The 17,099-nt window shown below is 56.5% G+C and overlaps 1 protein-coding gene across 2 annotated transcripts in view; it reads right to left on the bottom strand.

Annotated features, from left to right (window-relative positions):
* Positions 1–17,099, bottom strand: part of GTF3C1 (general transcription factor IIIC subunit 1) — a 75,358-nt gene that overhangs the window by 5,854 nt on the left and 52,405 nt on the right. For both annotated transcript variants that reach the window (XM_058710264.1, XM_058710265.1), the window contains exons 24-32: positions 15,103–15,260; positions 13,115–13,257; positions 10,960–11,041; positions 9,103–9,215; positions 7,304–7,366; positions 6,382–6,475; positions 2,220–2,392; positions 562–849; positions 117–376 (exon numbers count right to left, since the gene is read on the bottom strand). In XM_058710264.1, coding sequence (XP_058566247.1) covers positions 117–376; positions 562–849; positions 2,220–2,392; positions 6,382–6,475; positions 7,304–7,366; positions 9,103–9,215; positions 10,960–11,041; positions 13,115–13,257; positions 15,103–15,260 — 1,374 coding nt within the window. The remainder of the gene's footprint in view (positions 1–116; positions 377–561; positions 850–2,219; positions 2,393–6,381; positions 6,476–7,303; positions 7,367–9,102; positions 9,216–10,959; positions 11,042–13,114; positions 13,258–15,102; positions 15,261–17,099) is intronic.

Raw genomic sequence — 17,099 nt, 5'->3', positions numbered from 1 at the left:
CGTGGCCACTGGGGGGGGGTGGCCCAGGAGGAGAAGGGCTGGCCAGCGGAGGCTCCCCCGCGAGGCCTGGGGGTGGGCGAGGGGGGTCGGGGCGTGGGGCGGCCGGCGCCACTCACCGATGGGCCAGAGCCGGGTGGGCGCCGGGGTGCGGCGGAGCCGGAACTTCACCAGACAGGAGTTCACCACGATGCTGTCGTTGGGGTTCAGGTTGCGGGTGCTGACGATGCCGGGCGCGCAGTAGCCCCGCATCAGCAGGTAGTTGGTGTGGGAGGCCTGGCGGGCTTTCACCTCGATGGCCCGGTGCTTGCCCCCAGAGCCCTCGTCCAGGTCTTCCTCTTCGTCGTCATCCTCGTCCAAGCCCCCGTCCTTCCCCAGGCTGGGAGAGGAAAACGGACCTAAGGGACCGCGCGCGAGCCGGGCGCGGCCTGGCTGCCGCACCCCGGCTCCCCCAGGGCGTGGCCGCTGTGACGCCGCGGCCGTGAGAGGAAGCCCCCGGTGCCGGAGCCCCGGCTGCGCTCAGAGCAGCGTGCGTGCCCCACCTGCTTACACCCCAGCCCTTACCTCTTAATGACCTCGTTCTCCACCATGGAGCTGTCCACCACCACGATCTGCTCCGGGATCCGGACGTCCACGGAAATGAGGCCCAGAGAGAAGAGGGTCAGGGCGGCCACACAGTGTCCTCCGGGGCCGTCCAGAGAAAATGCCACCATGTCGCGTGCAGGCTCATTATTATCCTGGTCTTTGAAGGAAAAATTATCAGGCTGGTCCAACTTGCCGGCAGCCAGGATTTTCTTGAAGAACTGGAACGATTCTGTGCAGACGGTGCTTGGAAATCGCCAAGTAAAAATCCTGTGCGGACAAAAAGGAGGTAAGGTCCGAACTGAGGACAGGATGTTGGAGGGCTTCGCGTGGATGGGCTATGGGCGCTTCAGACCCTCGCGTTCAAAACTGCCCACGCCAGCCCCCCCGCAAAGCCCTCTTTTCCGCCTCTGTGAGGGCGCCGCGTTCCAATCCCCTCTGCGTGTGCCTTCCCTGCTCACCGGACACCTGCACGGAGGGGCCGTGGCCTTTCATCTAACCCGCTACTCCACGCCTCGCGGCCTTTCGCTATGAACAGGCGCCAAATTGGGGAAGGCGGATGCACGTTTTGTTAGCGGTAACCTTTAGCGAGGCAAGCCCTGAACCACGGGGAGATGAGAGGACACGAGTGTGTCTGTCTCACTGTCTCCATGAGGTGGGTGCACAGTCAAGGCCTGGTCTCTGTCCACAAGTGTGCCTTCCCATATCGCTGTAACGCGGGCCCAGGGAGGGACCCAGAGGTCTTCCTGATGTGAACACCACCCCTTGGCTCACAGACTAGAATGCTGCAGGGGAAAAACGGTCGAGAAGTGGCCTTGCTGGACCTGGACCCATGTCTCCTGCCTCCCAAGCCACGGCTCTTTTTACTGCAGCAGGCGGCATCCCAGGAAGGCAAAGGACGCAGAAGGTCACTCGGGAGGGGCCTTCAAGAAAGGCGTGAGCGTCTGGAGTTACGGGCAAAGGGATGCCTAAGAAAACCCAAACCCCCTCATTTCGCTGCTCTTCTGTTTCTGACGATCTCAGTGCAGATCTGAGGACGGACAAGGAGAACAGCCTGGAGAAGAGGAGGCCAGCCAAGGCCGAGGGCTGCCAAGGAGAGGAGACTCCTGGGACTATTTCCACAGATTTCCTCTCCATGTGTGTGGTTAAGGAGGCCAGTGGCACAAAATGCGGAGCGGGTGACCAAGACCAGCCACGCCGGCTGCGGACCACGCTGTGAGGAGTGCTCCCGTCAGGAGGCGCTCCGGAAGGTGACTCACAGCATCCCAAACCACCACTCAGGTGGCTTGTGTGCTGCAAACGGAGTCTGGAAAATACGGGATGGCTTCAAGATGAAGCCCGGAGCAGCTCTGAGCTGTGAGAATGACCGATTAGGCCCGACCACGAGGCTGTGCCATTAGTCGAATTGTTACGTTAGAAACTCATTTTGGTAAATGTCCCAGAACAAACCATTGCGAGCACTGCCCTTATCCCCACAGCAGGTGGCACAGGCGCAGAGAAGGAAACTCGTTCCAGAAGCTGCACCCTGCGCTTGTGGCCACGGGAGGGCCCCACACCCCCTGGAGGTGACGCCCCCCCCCGGAGGTGGCGCCCCCTGGAGGTGACGCCCTGAGCCTTCCCCAGCCCCGCCCGGGGCTCACCTGTAGTAGGTCTGGGACAACTGGTAGGACATGGGCACGAAGGGCAGAGCCCGGTTTTTCTTCGGGCCGAGCATGTGGTTGACGCGGCGCCGGTTGACCAAGCTCCTTTTCTGGCACTCCATGAAGGCCTTCACCAGAATATGGTCCTTGTACTCCCGGTACAGGCGGAAAGTCTGCGACACAGCAAGGCAGCGGGTGAGCAAGGTGGTCCCGCAGCTGGGGGGTGGGGGGAGCAGACGCTACAGCTGGTCTGCAGAGGAGGGGCCCACGGGGGGACAAGGACACCCGGGGGTGTGGTGTGAGAGTGCCCAGAGGAAGCCAGCAGTTCCGACCCTCAAACTTCTCCCTCCCATCACGTCTCACCCCGGAGACTACAGAGAGGGACAGGCAGCTGGGAGAAAGGACTGCTCTGCACCCCACAGCTAAGTCTTGGATAAAAAGACAGTGGGAGTTGGGGCGCCTGGGTGACTCAGTCGGTTAAGCGGCCGACTTCGGCTCAGGTCATGATCTCACGGTCCGTGAGTTCGAGCCCCGCGTCGGGCTCTGTGCTGACAGCTCAGAGCCTGGAGCCTGTTTCAGATTCTGTGTCTCCCTCTCTCGGACCCTCCCCCATTCATGCTGTCTCTTTCTGTCTCAAAATAAATAAACGTTAAAAAAATTTTTTTAAATAAAAAAAAGACAGTGGGAGTCAACGCAGAATCATCTCTGATATCACTCTTTTCCCTACTCCTCACTCAGCCCATTAGTACGTCTGGTTGGCTCCGCCCACACAGTATGTTCCCAAACACGTCCGCTTTACTCCGTCCACACCATCTGGCCAACTGCCCCAACAGCAAATGTCCAGCATCCACTAGACCCCAGGACAGTTCCTGCTAGGCCTGTCTCCTCAAAAGTGCTGGCCAGGAAAAAGTATGGTCACGGTCTGAGCATTTTAGGCTCGGAAGGTTCTCTGCCGCATCGCCCCCAGAACCACGAGTGCCAGAGAAGACGGAGGCTCGTGGACTTCGAGGGAGCTTCCGAGGCCACATTGCTGGGCAGGGGTGGGACCAAGAAGAGGCGAGAACGAGGCCTTGCCCTCAAGTCCAGTGACCTCACCACTGTGCCATGGCAGAGGGACTTAGGAGATCAGCAGAGCCAAGGCAGTAGTCAGTCGGGGTGCTGGCCGGAGGGGGATCTGGGCACACACTGGGTCTTGTCAGTCTGAGGCCCACACACCACCCTCGATGTCTGCATAGACCATCAAGCCTGAAGGGAAAGCACTGCATGGGGCAGAGGGAAAGACGTGGGGGGAGGGGCCAATTTGCTATCATTCTTCTCCTCTGGGGAGGGGGGAGCTGGGCTCCACTTCCTGTGAAAAGCCCTGTAACCTACCCCCAAAACCACACTGTACACACTGTATGTTAGTCAACTCGACGATAAGTTGTATTTAAAAAAAGAAAGGAAAAAAAGAAAAGCCTTGTGTGATGGGCATGCTCCCCAGATGACTGCTGGTGCAGGAGCACTCACACCAAGCCTGGGGAGTGAGCGACTGTGGCCCAGCCTGCCAGATATGCGAGAGGCAGACAGTCGACCACGGCCCCCTGGGAGTGGCTGCTTCCCTGCAGAGCCCCTCCGGAAGTTTGGGGCTACAGGGAACCTTGTGGGATCCCATATAAGGCCTCTGACCTCATCCCCGATGGCCCTCCAGCGTTCAGTGCCAGCCGGGCAGTCACTGACGAAGCACCCGCCTCTTGCTGTGGCCCAGGCACTGCCTCACGCAACTTCCCACGCCCCCGGGGGGCAAGGAGAGTGATGAGGCCTTCGGCACCACCCACCAGAACCCAGACGCCGCCTGCCAACGGAACCGGAGGAGGGACAGCAGCAGGATGACGCGGGGGACGAGGCCCTGGCTGGGACGCGGGGACCTGGCTTTGGCCGTTAACTTTGGGGCCAGGCTTGCTTGTGTGATGAGCGGTTGGACTGACCCCCGAGGTCCCGTCCGGCTCGAATCCCTGCTGGGCAGAAGAGCCAAAAGGTCCCTCCATGGCCACAGGTATAAAGTCGGAAATTAGGATCTTTATGGGCAATGCTGGCAGTAAATTAAAAACATTTTTTTTTTCTTTTTAAACAAGCTTGGGTCTGACAAGACAGAGCCAGGGCCAGACTGGGGGCCGTCTGCTTGGGACTTCTGCCCCCCACCCCAAAACCGTTCCATTCTTGTTCTCTGTGTGTTGAGACTCCCACAAGGCTTTGCCCTCTTTATCTGTAAAGTGCTGGGATGCAGGAGGGGCGAGGCACCACCACCAGCCTCCCACTCCGAGACGTACACACGTCACGTGAATAAACGTGGCTCAAGTGCTGCGTGGCACCGAGGGGGGCAAGAACAGGATGACTGGGGACCCCTCCACCACAGCTGCATCTCACGGTGACGAATTGAGAGAGGCATGGAAAGAGCGTTCAGTCTTGAGTCTGCAGAGGCCTGGCTGTTGCTGTAAAAGCACTCGGGCCGGGGTGGTGCTCTGAAGCGCCACCAGGTCACACGGGGTCACGTATTTTCCCTAAATCGCTCCGTTTCCCCCCAGTGCTCCTCATCTCCTCTGTGGCCAAAGTAACAAGCACCATCTGGAAGATATGTGCAGTGTCCAAGCTGGGTCTACACTGTGTCTTCCCCCAGGGTGCTCCGAGGACCCTGGTCAGAATCCTGGGGCCGGCAGCATGCTTGTGAGGATCCCACCCCCTCTGCGGTCTCTGGGCGCAGGGCCTGGGGGCCACATGCTGCAAGGGCTCCCTGGTGGATGAGGAGGTACCCAAAGTTTGGGACACCACCTGTCTGAACTCATCAGTGGGATTAGAAACGGGCGCCTGGGTGGCTCAATCGGTTGAGCGTCCGACTTCGGCTCAGGTCACGATCTTGCGGTCTGTGGGTTCGAGTCCCACTTTAGGCTCTGTGCTGACAGCTCGGAGCCTGGAGCCTGCTTCAGATTCTGTGTCTCCCTCTCTCTCTCTGCCCCTCCCCTGCTTGTGCTCTGTCTGTCTCTCTCTCTCTCAAAAATGAAGAAACATTAAAATAAAACAGGGGCGCGTGGGTGGCTCAGTCGGTTAAGTGTCTGACTTCAGCTCAGGTCATGATCTCGCAGTCCGTGAGTTCGAGCCCCGCGTCGGGCTCTGTGCTGACAGCTCAGAGCCTGGAGCCTGTTTCCGATTCTGTGTCTCCCTCTCTCTCTGACCCTCCCCCGTTCATGCTCTGTGTCTCTCTGTCTCAAAAATAAAAAAAATAAATAAACGTTAAAAAAAAATTAAAAAAAAAATAGAAGAAAATAAAAAAAAAAAAGAAAGAAATAATACCATCCCTTTTTTTCATATTTGTCCCTCTCGTGTTCCAAACTGGGCTGATTTGGTAACGTAAACCAGCGCTGAGTTTCAGATTTGGAGGTTAAATACAAAAGTGAATAGGTTCCATTTGGAATACACCTGTGTGACCATCAAAAACAAGGGAGGCACTGGCTTGGGGCGGGGGCAGGCCCTTCTGAGCACCTCTCCGCTGGGGCCCTGGAGCCACATGGACTCTGGGTCAATGGAGAGTCGTGTGATCGTGGACATTTGCTTTTTCGCGCCCTGGGAAACGCAAGTTTCCTGTTTGTAGCGAGTGCTAATTAATATCAGCACCTCCCCAGGCTCGGGATGGGGTTCAAGGAGAAGTGCCTGCCTGCCCTCCACCCTCACTCAGCCAAGATAAAGCAGCATTACATTCTAAGATGTTCTCAGGAGAGATCTAAGCTCGTGGCCCGGAGAAAGGCAGCCTTCCCGCACGGTGATCTCCAGAGATCAAAGTATCTCGACATTTAGAAGTTCTGATTTGAGAAGATAAGCTGTACAGCTCAATTGCTGCCTCAGTCCTTTGTCATGGCTCACCTCCTCTTCTGCCTAAGTTTCTGCCTTAAACATCAGACCGAAAACCTCAGCACAGGAAGGATTTGGGGGGGGGGGGGGACGGTCACTGGATCCTGCCACCACACTTCCGAGATCAAAGAAGTGAGGGCGTGAGTCTCAGGGGAAATCGGACCCCCCGAGACCGCACAGCTGAGAAGAGAATGAGCGAGGAGGGCCTCCCTCGGCTCCCACCTCTGACAGGGCGAGCCCCACAGCGCTCCCGCAAAGCTGGCGCCGGGTGCCCGCTACCCACCTGAAACGACCGGCAGGACTCCATCTGGCTGTCTGAGAGGGCCAGCGTGCTCTGGACCAGGTTCTGGAGCACCAGGAAGTGGATGTCATCCACGCTGAAAGACAGAGGGGTGGGCGGCAGAGCACGTGAGGCGGCGGGCCACGGGCACTGCTCACTTTGGGTGGATTCAGTTCTCGTTTTCAAAAAGTGCTGCCTCCCATGAAAGCGCTATGAACGCCTAGACTATTCATAAACCGCAACAAGACACATGGTGGTTTTTAAGCCTTACTAACTGCTCCATGTTTGCAGGAAAAAATGTTTGAGTCTAGTGGCTAAGTGGTGCCGTAAAGCAGGTGTACGTGACAACTGACAAATGTAGTCAGGGCTGAGATTTTTTTCAGTGCACCTACCTACCTACCTATGAGATCAAGAGTAGCACGCTCCACTGACTGGCCCAGCCACGTGCCCCATTTTCATCCAACCTCCAACAAGTTCTTCTCCAAAAAGGAGAGGCTTCTCATTGAAATGTAGGGCTAAAATCAAACTGAATCTTGGTTATCCAACATGAGAAAAACCAGCTGAGCTTTCTAAGCAGAGCTCTGCGTGGAAAGCTCATGGGCTGAGAATTGAAACTGTCTCCTCAACTCACTTTAAGGCTAAGCCACTGCTATGTGAGGCTCGGGTGGGCAAGCTTTTCCCGGAAAGGGCCAGATAATAAATATTTCGGTCTTCGAGGGCTGTGTGGCCTCTGCCATAGTCAGTTGACCTGATGTTGCAGGATGAAACCAGCACAGACGACCCACAGAACAGGCTGCGTTCGCACACAACTTCACTTTCAAAGACGGCTGGCAGGCTAGGTCGGGCCCGGGGTGACTCCTGTGCTAGGCCGCAGGCAGCCAGGATCATGGGCTGAGGGAAAGGCACTCAGTACATCAGTACCTACCTATTAAGTTCATCCTCTTTCCTGGTCAGATCCTTTTCGTCTCCAATCGCCAAAACTCGGTATCTGCATAAGGGACGAAAGGAGAGCATGTCAGTGGAACACAGGAGACCTTCGCTGCGCGGATGCTTGCTCAACGTGGCCATTCGCTGGCGACCGTGCTGGAGAAAATGTGAAACTCGTTAACATTCAAACACGTACGTGTCAATTACAATGAGAAAATACCATACTCCACTCGTCAAGCAAGCGCGCTGGTAAAAAGAGGGTTGAGAAAATGAGGAGTGTTCATTTAGGGACAATTATGAAACAACACGGAAAAGTGCCTATTGGCAGAGAGCCACCGCTAATTGTCAAGGGAAGGGGATCTAAAATCGTGGGCCCATCAGGATTAAAAACAAGCATAAGAAAGATGTCTGGAAGAAAATATCTCAAAAGAGGGAGTAGCTGTATCAGATAGCAGGCTATGTCCCCATCTGTGTTTCTGAGCTTCGAGTAATGTTGTTTGTGTTCCTACCAAGCAAACAAATACAAGAAGAAAAGTCCAATGTGCCAGCCATTGCATTTCAGAGCCAGGCAATTCAACGTAAGACAAAATCGCAGAACTCACTTAAAAAAAATAATGGCTGTTCATTTGCAAGACATTTCTTTGGCTTCTACAATTCTAAAGTCAAAATTTGTCTTGGCAACAGTAAATTCTTCCTAAAATTTAGTTAATAGGAAATGTGAACTGGTTTCAGTCAAAGTATTTGGATCCATTTTCTTTTTTGCCTGTCCTGCCAGAATGCTCCAGATCAAATTTAGTGTTAAACTGTTACAACTGGGCGGGACTTCTTCCTTCCTCCAGATGGTTCATGAACTCTCCTTTAAAAAATAAAAAGGCTTTATTTTAACCGTATTTTTTTTATAACTAAAAGGTGCCTCGTAAATTTACTGAAAGTATGCGGGCCATTTGAAACACCTTTAAGACTGAACATAAACCATGCCCTTTGAGAGTTCTGGGGAACTCTGCAAAAACGAGCCCCAAACACAAAAGAAGGCACTGATGTCAACTCTGAAAACAACTACAAATCGCTCGCTGGCATACGCGGGCACCACGTAAATTGTCTGTTGGACGGATGGAAGATCGAGATCTCCGGATGAAGCTGTTGGGGCTAAATGCAACCATGTCCTAGGGTTCCCAAACGGGAACCAACAGATGAACGTCCTCTCTACAGGAAGAAATTCAGACATCTAGTGGCCTGAGGGACCGCCTCGATGGGGCTGGTAAGAAGGGATTCACAGGTGAATTAGGCAGTGGCAACAGGCCTGGATCACAGAACTCAAGACTCAAACATTTCACGGGTTCTGTGCTTGGACCCAAGTATGTTCTCCAGGCGCCCAGCGGCCGAGCTGGAAAGAGCTGGGGGCTCTGGAATCAGGCCCACCGCGGAAGTTCAAACCCTGGCCCTGTGGGTCACAAGCGCTGCCGCCTCGGGAGGGCTACTTCTATCCTGGAGTGTCCTCCTAGGTCAAGTGAGCAATCTTAGTAAAAGCACACCCGGTGTGCGGGGAAGCCCGGATTAAGTCAGCAGCAGGGCCCCTGTGGGAGAAGGAATGGGGGCGCCCGGTGGGGTGCTGGGGTTGGCACCGGCCTCTCCTTTTTCAAGTCGCCCACGAGAGGAGGCGAGCTGGTTCAGAGTCAGGGGACACAGCCAGGTCAGCTGCAAGGCCGTGGAACTGCTGACCAGGGGAGACGCCCGTGGCTGGTGACTCTTCCTCTTGCCCCGTAAGAGTCACACAGAAACTTCCCAGAAGAACCTTACCTGGCAAACAGCTCCTGGAGTGTGTCTGGGGTTTCAAGATTAGGATTCTTCAGGGCTGAGCTGAACTTCTCCTTGAGCTTCTCCACAAACTCTTTGTACTCATTGGCACAAACCTTTCAAGATGAGAGAATGAGATTAGGCCGTTTCTCTCCCTGAAGGGAGGTTTTGCTGATACGTCAAGGGAGATCTTGTCACAAATTCCCAGCAGCGACCCCCCGGAAATGTGGACTGAGAACCGTAACCTCCTCTGCCTTCCTGCCTCCTGAGCCTGCTGAATCCACCTGGGGAGGTGATAGACGCCACTGGGCCCGGGGATTTCGGGCAAGGAACATGCTGCCAGCCCTCACTCCTGCACTGCCAGCTCTGCCCCAGGCCCCAGGCCCCAGGCAGGCCCAAGTGTGTCCCACACTATCCCTGCAGCCTCCCACGGCTGCGCGCCACCTATCAGCAGGCCCGGCCCGTGCTCCCCTGCCGCCTCCCCCTTCCCAGCTCTGTTCCTCCCTGGCTCACCCTGAGCACAGCGGCCTCGGCCTCCTCCTCCTCCCTCCCACCCTCAACCGTGGACCCCAAATGGCTCCCTCCCTCCCTGCGCTGCCCCCAGCCCCGTCCAGACTAGGGCACAGATCGCTCTCCCCGCGGCCTCACCTCTAATCCGTCCCCCAGGGGGCAAGCTGTCCCACGCTGCAGGAGGAGGGCATGCTCCTGCCCCACTGTGGCCCCCTCCCCAGCACCCTGTTCCCCCTTCCTTTGCTGCCCCTGCCTCAGTGGGTCCCTCATCTTTGGAGTCTAGGCTAAGCCCTCTGCAGTAGATGCTGCTGGCAGCCCATTTCCGGGGCCCCGATCGTGTTCAGCCTGGAGCCAGCCCCGATCTGATTTGCCCAGCCTCCCAGGAGGAGTCAGGATGAATCTAAACCAATGACAGCAACCTCAGGGGCCTCTGGGCAAGGCTGGCCCCTCCCTGCTCCCAGGGTCCAGTGCCACCCTCTCCCCATCCTTCCTGCCCTGGGATTCCAGGGTGAGGACGGAGCTCCACCTGCCAGGGGGCAACCACGAGTTGGCCAGTATGAGGATGAACACTGACCATTAGGGACCAGGAGCCAGTGACAGACTGAACGTGGGGCCTTGATGACATCTCTGCTTTGCTGTGGCCGCACAGGGCTGCCCTCTTCTGAGGTGCTGGGCACGTGGGAGAAACAGCTGGAAGCCCCGTGGGGTTGTTGTGTTTTGTCATCTGCGCCAAAAGCACTCAGTACTCCCTGTGCGACCTCAGCGGGCCTGGGCTTTCCCCTCGGGTGACTGCACTGCTCTGAAGAGTCACTTCTCTGTCCACAGCCCTGGGCTCCCCGAGAAGGGCTGGGTCTCTGCTGTGACCGGCCTCGCCTGGCGCCAGGCCTGACGCACGTGCACAGAGCCCGGCGCTGGCTCGGCGAGCGGGGGATGAGGAGACTCTGAGCCACAGGGCAGGGAATCTGGGTCTGGAAAGATGGCTTCACTCCGGTCAGCCGCCGGCCCAGCCCGCCCACAAAGTATCCAGAAAACTCAGGCCCCGTCCTGTCCGCTAACTTTCCAGAGAGTCCAGCGGTTTGGACGTCCCGAAGAGCGGCCCTGTTTTCTTAACGAAACAGGCCCAACTGCAAAGTGGCGTGTCAGATTCTAACCACCTCTGAGAACCGGTGCTAGAGCCACATCAAACGGGGGCCAAAGCCACAGAACGAAGGAGCCGATCTCCCAGACGCGCGGGAGAAACATCCACGTTGTAAGGCCAGCGGAGGCGCTGCGGGACCCACAGGACCAGACGGGAACCCAGAGACCCCTGCCCTCAGGGCAGGCTGAGCCTGATGACCCAGGGGGGCCTACCTTTGGGTCTTCGTAGTCGCCCTTTCGATTCATGAAGTCCCCGACAAGTGCTTTATCCTGGTACACCTCGGCCAGGCAAACCCTGCAGGGAGGGAGGACGGCCGTGAGGTCTGGCTTGTAACGAGGTCTGTGTTCAGAGTCGCCGGAAGGCCCCTGTTCTAACACATCTGGCCTTGGCTAAACACAGAGTACGATTTCCTTATACCTGCTGGGTGATGACGGCTCTTAACAGTGCAGGATTTGGGGTCAGCCAACCCCGAGTCAAGTCAGGTCTGTGGCCGCCCACACGTCACACGCTCGGCCTCTCCGAGCTTCCGTCCTCCACTTATAAACTGAGAACAGGGACTCCCGCCTGCCTGCCCTCACAGGCATCTGGCCAGGACCAAATGAGATGTCCTATGTGAAGATGTGCTCTAAATGTTAAACTATCACACAGGCCCTGGTGTCACTACGGGAAAGAGCTCTCATCTCCAAAAGCGCTCTCTGTCCGCTACACATCTTTGTCTCTCCGCGACGTAAGGAGAGTCTGACCTGCCCACTAAGAAGCGCGGGCAAAGGCAACCCGTGTTTGCAGGGCTGCTATGAGCCGGGCACTTGCACCTCCACAAAGAGCTTGCAAGGTGGAGGCTGTCATTCCATCCTAGAGCTCGGTGAGGTGTCGGGGCCCCACGGTCACCTGCCTGCCGAGGGCCGGGGCGGGTGGGCCAGGGGTGGCTAACATTGGCTGTATCGTTCTGTTCGCAGGTGAGGGCACAGCCCCCAAGTGGATACACGTCTCGTGCCGGGTCCTGCGGCTCTGGGCCGCAGCCCTTCGTGTCCCCCTCGCCCAGCAGCCGCCGCGGGACAAGCGGAGAAGCATCAGGCAGGGGCCAGGAAGCCCAAGTTCCGGAACTCACTCCACTGCCAACGCACTATCACCCTGGCTGACTTGCATCCTCTCTCTGGGGCTGTTCCCACTCTGAAAAAAGAGGGGTTTGGAGCAGGTGACCAGAGCCCTTCTAGAAAAGTCTAAGATTCTCCACATAGGGCCAAGTGGCTCCCCACAGGAAGGGCCCTCGTGCGCTGGCCCCTGCGTGGGTGGTTGTCACGGTCGGGGGTGGGGCGCCGCTGGCATCTAGCGGGTGGAGGCGGGGCTTCTACTGAACATGGTACAGTGCACAGGACGGCCCCACAACAAACAATGACCTGGCCCCAAATGTCAGTCGTGCTGAGGGTGAGCAACTGGTCGCAGTGGTTTACTCCACAATCCACGGCTGGGCTGTCTCCCTCTACAACCCAGCGGACGGCAGGCGGCCCACGGCTCAGAGTCAACCCGAGCGACGCTCTCCTGCCGACCCAGGGCACGAACAACCAGTCGGTGGGAGCAGTCCTTCCCAACCCCGCCACGTGCCCCCTCCCGGCCCCGCTCTCGTGCTGGCGGCAACACTCGGGCCCCCCCGCGCACAGCCCGGACGCCCGCTGGTCCTCCCCATTCGAGCCCACGCCTGTGGCGGGGGCTGACAGGGCGGGCGACAGCGCCGTGCCCTGGCCGTGGGAGGAAGGCCTGGGTGGGCAGCCTCACTGGCAACCGACAAGCCACAACGAGGACGCTTTGCGGTCCCCGGCCAGCCGCCACCACCACGCGGACCCGGCCCTCTAGGGGAACGCCGAGGACGTGCTGAGGACGTAATAGGGACAGTGCTCTTGGGTCCGATGGCTCCGGTCCTGCCCCGCTTCTTCCTGGAGGGAGCTATGTGACGGGCCCTGACATCTAGAACCGCCCTGAGCGCTGAAGACAGTGGTGAAACTCAGCAGATGCCTCTGCCTGACCACGCGCCGCTGGCGGGATGCATTCAGTAAGCCGCCCAGCCTGACTGGCCTCCGCGTCCTCATGGGTAGTGAAGGAGAACAGCACGTACGTCACAAGGCTGTCCTGAAGCGTGTAAGACCCCGGATACGGAAAACGGCTCAGAGGCAGGCGGAGCCCTTGAAAACTCACGAGCGGTTTCGCCCGCAGGCCCCAACACTCGGGCAGAGGCTACGGGCGGGCACGCACCACTCTCTCTGGATTTCAGAGCGGACTCTTGGGCAAACGAGATGCAAGGAAAGTAAAGAACGAACTAGAAGCACGGGAGTAACTGTGGCCCCAACTTATGGAAGTTCAAACACGGCTTACTTATAGTTCAGATAGGCCTGGGGGTTTCGGACTATGTAGCGAGCTCTTCGTCCGACCGAATGGGAGGTTTTATCCAGAGACTCTTCAAAGGTGGAGTGCAAAATGTCCCGCACAACTTGCCAGGGGACAAATGGGCCCTTCACCTGGAACACACACAAGCCAAGAAGGAAAATCAGTATCCCCAGAGCCTGCGTTATGGGTCACGATCGCAAAGGACGGGGGAAGGTATGTTCTGCAGCGCCTCCTTCCTCAGCGGACACTCAAAAGCCGGCCCCCTCCCGGCTTTACTTGGATCACATTTACGGAGCACTGACGGTGCGCCTGGCACGAGTGAGGTGCTGGGCAGAGAGAATAAGCCAAATCCTCAACAACTGGTGGGGAAGAGTGTTCCGGCAAGTAACAGGTACTCGGAGGGCACAGGGTAATGCTGTCTGGAAGGGCAGCATGTTAGGGAAGGTTATGCCAAACATGTGTCAGCTGGGCGGTTTTCGAGGTTTAAGAGCACATCGCGTACGCTCAGAAACATTCTGTGCGTCAGTAGAAACAGAAGCACTGAATTAGCTTCACTATCAGAGACTCAGGAGAACATCTCCGCCAAAAACATGCAGGAAAGGAGCACCAAGATAGGGAAGGGGCTTGATCACGAGGTTATTTTCCGAAAGTCCCCAGAATGAGGTGGCCCAAGAATGTGGTGTGTATTTAAGCAGATGAGGGGAGGGTCTGCTGCCCCAGAACCAAGCAGGGCTCTCCTGGTCCCACCGGCTCCAAGGAGGGTGGGTGGAGGCAGGCACATCTCTCCGCTATCAGAGGCGAGGAACAGAGACCAGGGATGGCAGCCTGTCACCTCCAGCTTGTTCCCTGGAGGAAGAACTGGGCTGGAACTTAGGAGGGAATGGGGGGTGCGAGCATCTGGAGAAGTGGTCGAGAAAAGGGATCCAGCAGGCCTGACGCAGAGGGCATTCTGGGCACAGGACCTCCGCCGGGGCTTCTCTTGGCTGATGCGCCCGAGGACAGGGCACGCAACCTGGGCACTGAGGAAGCCGGTGGTGTTACTACCCGGAGGAGGCCCTGGACTACACGGTGGCAGAGCCCATCCCCTGCTGCAAACTCAGAAGATCAGAGCCGGGCAAAGAGGCAGGAATAGTCAGACTAGGAGTCAGTGAGGCTGGGGAACATGGTGAGAAGGGGAGCTCTGGCTCGGGCTGGGGAACCTTCTTGGAGGCAGTGACATCAGAGGAAAAGGGGAAGAACTCGCTCGATGGGAAGCCCCTCCCCAGCTGCCGGGGTTCAAGGACACAGACCGGGAGGAAGACGTGAGTGTGGGGGACTGGCACGGAAGGCGGGGACTGAGCCGTGACGAAGCCGGGGAGCCAGGCTGAGGCCACTATCACCATCCCACACGGATTCGGGGAACGACGACCCAGTGGTTACCGTGTGGTGAGCACCGTGCTAGGGGCTGTGGCTACGAAACAAACGGGCGGTCTCCCTGCCTTGAGCGGCAGCCACTCCCGTAAGCCAAGAGGGGCCAGAAGCAACAGAAGCAGTGTGAAAAGTCCACGTGCGAAGGACACGGTAAGAACGCGGTAATTACTTCCAATCGGCAGGATCGATGAAGCCTCTCCAGAGATGATAAGCAGTTATGAAAGAAAAATAGGAGTTTTCCAGGCAGGTGAGGGTGGGAGAAGGGGAGCAGAAAGTGTTAGGTTCCCAGTGAAGAGAGTAAGAACAGCGCCGAGCTGTTTAGCCTGCAGGTAGGCAAAGATCTATGTGTGTTAGCCGAAGGCTGGAAAGAAATGAGCAAGGCCAGGAATATTCATCTGTGGGATTCTGGGAAACGTTTTTCCTGGTGGCCAAGCAAAACAGTTGAGCGTCCCAGGGGCCTTGAGTGTCTGTGTGCGGCCACATAGGGAACAGAGCTCCCCACGAGAGGGAAAGCGACTCGGCAGGCCAGGGAGGGGCAGGGGCCCGGGGGCCCGGGGGCCCAATACCTTGGCATTGAGGACATTGCTGGCGATCCGGCAGAGCATGAGCAGCCCGTCCTCCTGCATGGACCACGTGACGCGCAGCCGGGTCATCCTCTGCAGCGCGCTCTGGTCGGCCTCATCGTGGTAACGCAGCCTCCTGTTTTTCTCTTTGGGGGACTCTTCTAAGAATATCAGGGGGAGAAGAGAGGGAGCTTCTAACAGCCGGATTGGAGCTGGCACTCTGGAGGGGAAGGGCCCCTACTCGGCTAGTGAGATCTGACCAAGGCTATCAGCTACCAGAATCCCATTGTGTCAGAAACCATAGAAACTAACCGCAAAAGACTCGGGCCTTGACACATAGATACTTTAACCGCTTCTATCATTTTCTCTCTGGTCAAATTTCATTGTGACAAGCTGGGCAGCCTGAACGCAGCCCATGTCCCATCCCTCCCACCGCGGTGGTAGGCATTTTGAGGGCTGGAGCATGCGCAGGGCCCCCACCATTCTCCTGCTTGGCGACCTCTGAGATGCTGGGCACACTCCGGGGCACCATGGGGACAACAAGGCGCATCCTTCAGGGCTGCTGTGAGGACTGAACCAGACTGGGTATAAAATACCCCGTGCGGTGCCAGTCACCAACATTATGGAGTATTTACTGTATGCCAAGCACTGCTTTAAGCTGTTTACATATTAACAACCCATAATCAAAATGCTACTTTGCATCGACTCTGTAAGGAGGCAGTTATAATCCCCATTTCGTAGCTGAGGACTCTGAAACACGGTGAGACACGGCAATTTGCCCAAAGTTGTACAGCCCAGTCAGTAGCAGACAGAGGGTCTGAACCATGAGCTCTTACCCGCCAGGTTCTCTCAACATCTCCTCCCCTCGGGATAGACTCATGGCAGTTTGACAAGGTAAACACCATATGCTACTGCTAATTCCAAGAGACTGTTTAGGACATTTCTTCCACATTAAGGCAGAAGAAAAGTAGGGTGAGAACATTTGGGATTCCACGGGACACCACCACCGGATTTTGCCTTGTGATGAATTCAGGTCTTTGTGAGCCAAAATGACCCCATGCCTATCTGGATAGGCTGAGCTGAAGTGTGGGGGGGGGGGGGGGGCTTGCTTTCCAATGGACACAAGCCTATTTGTTATAAACAGCAGCCAAGTAAACCACTGAAAACAGGTTCCCATTTAAACATTCTGTTCTCGGGGCGCCTGGGTGGCGCAGTCGGTTAAGCGTCCGACTTCAGCCAGGTCACGATCTCGCGGTCTGTGAGTTCGAGCCCCGCATCAGGCTCTGGGCCGATGGCTCGGAGCCTGGAGCCTGTTTCAGATTCTGTGTCTCCCTCTCTCTCTGCCCCTCCCCCGTTCATGCTCTGTCTCTCTCTGTCCCAAAAATAAATAAAAAACGTTGAAAAAAAAAAATTAAAAAAAAAAATAAACATTCTGTTCTCATCGGAAAACGGTATAGCTATCAGATCGTTGTTACGACACACAGACCACTTAGATGATGTAAAAATGAATGAAAACACAGGCACCCATCTCCTCACTGTCCTCCTGCTGTCTTTCGCTATAATACTTGCCCAGGGGAAGGATCCAAAACAGCAGTCTAAGACACACCCAGGGGGCTCACGAGACTGGAAGAGATTCCGCAGGCCTGGCCTGACCGACTCCCACCTTTACTCTGAGTTAAAAACACAACGTGACTTTTGAACTTTGCCCTGATTGATATAATGCAAGTATCAAAAGCCAAACCAAAAGAATAATAAGATTTTGGCTGGTTGAGATGAGGATTTCTGCTAATGATTTTTGCTAAGGTTTTTTCAGTTGAGATGAAGTTAGAAAATTGAACTGAGGAGCGTCACAAAGCTGAAAGACCCTATAAGACACAAAGAGAGAGGAAGCATGTAAGCAGCTTGAGGATCTCTCAGTCTGCCAGCTCGATGTGGAGGACGAGACGGCGACCGTGCACAGTCAGCCCTACAAACAGAGGGAGAAGAGAAGCCCGGGTCTG

The sequence above is a fragment of the Neofelis nebulosa genome, chromosome 18 (genome assembly GCF_028018385.1).
Source record: "Neofelis nebulosa isolate mNeoNeb1 chromosome 18, mNeoNeb1.pri, whole genome shotgun sequence".
NCBI lineage: Eukaryota > Metazoa > Chordata > Mammalia > Carnivora > Felidae > Neofelis > Neofelis nebulosa.
This window is presented reverse-complemented; position numbering and strand designations above follow the sequence as displayed.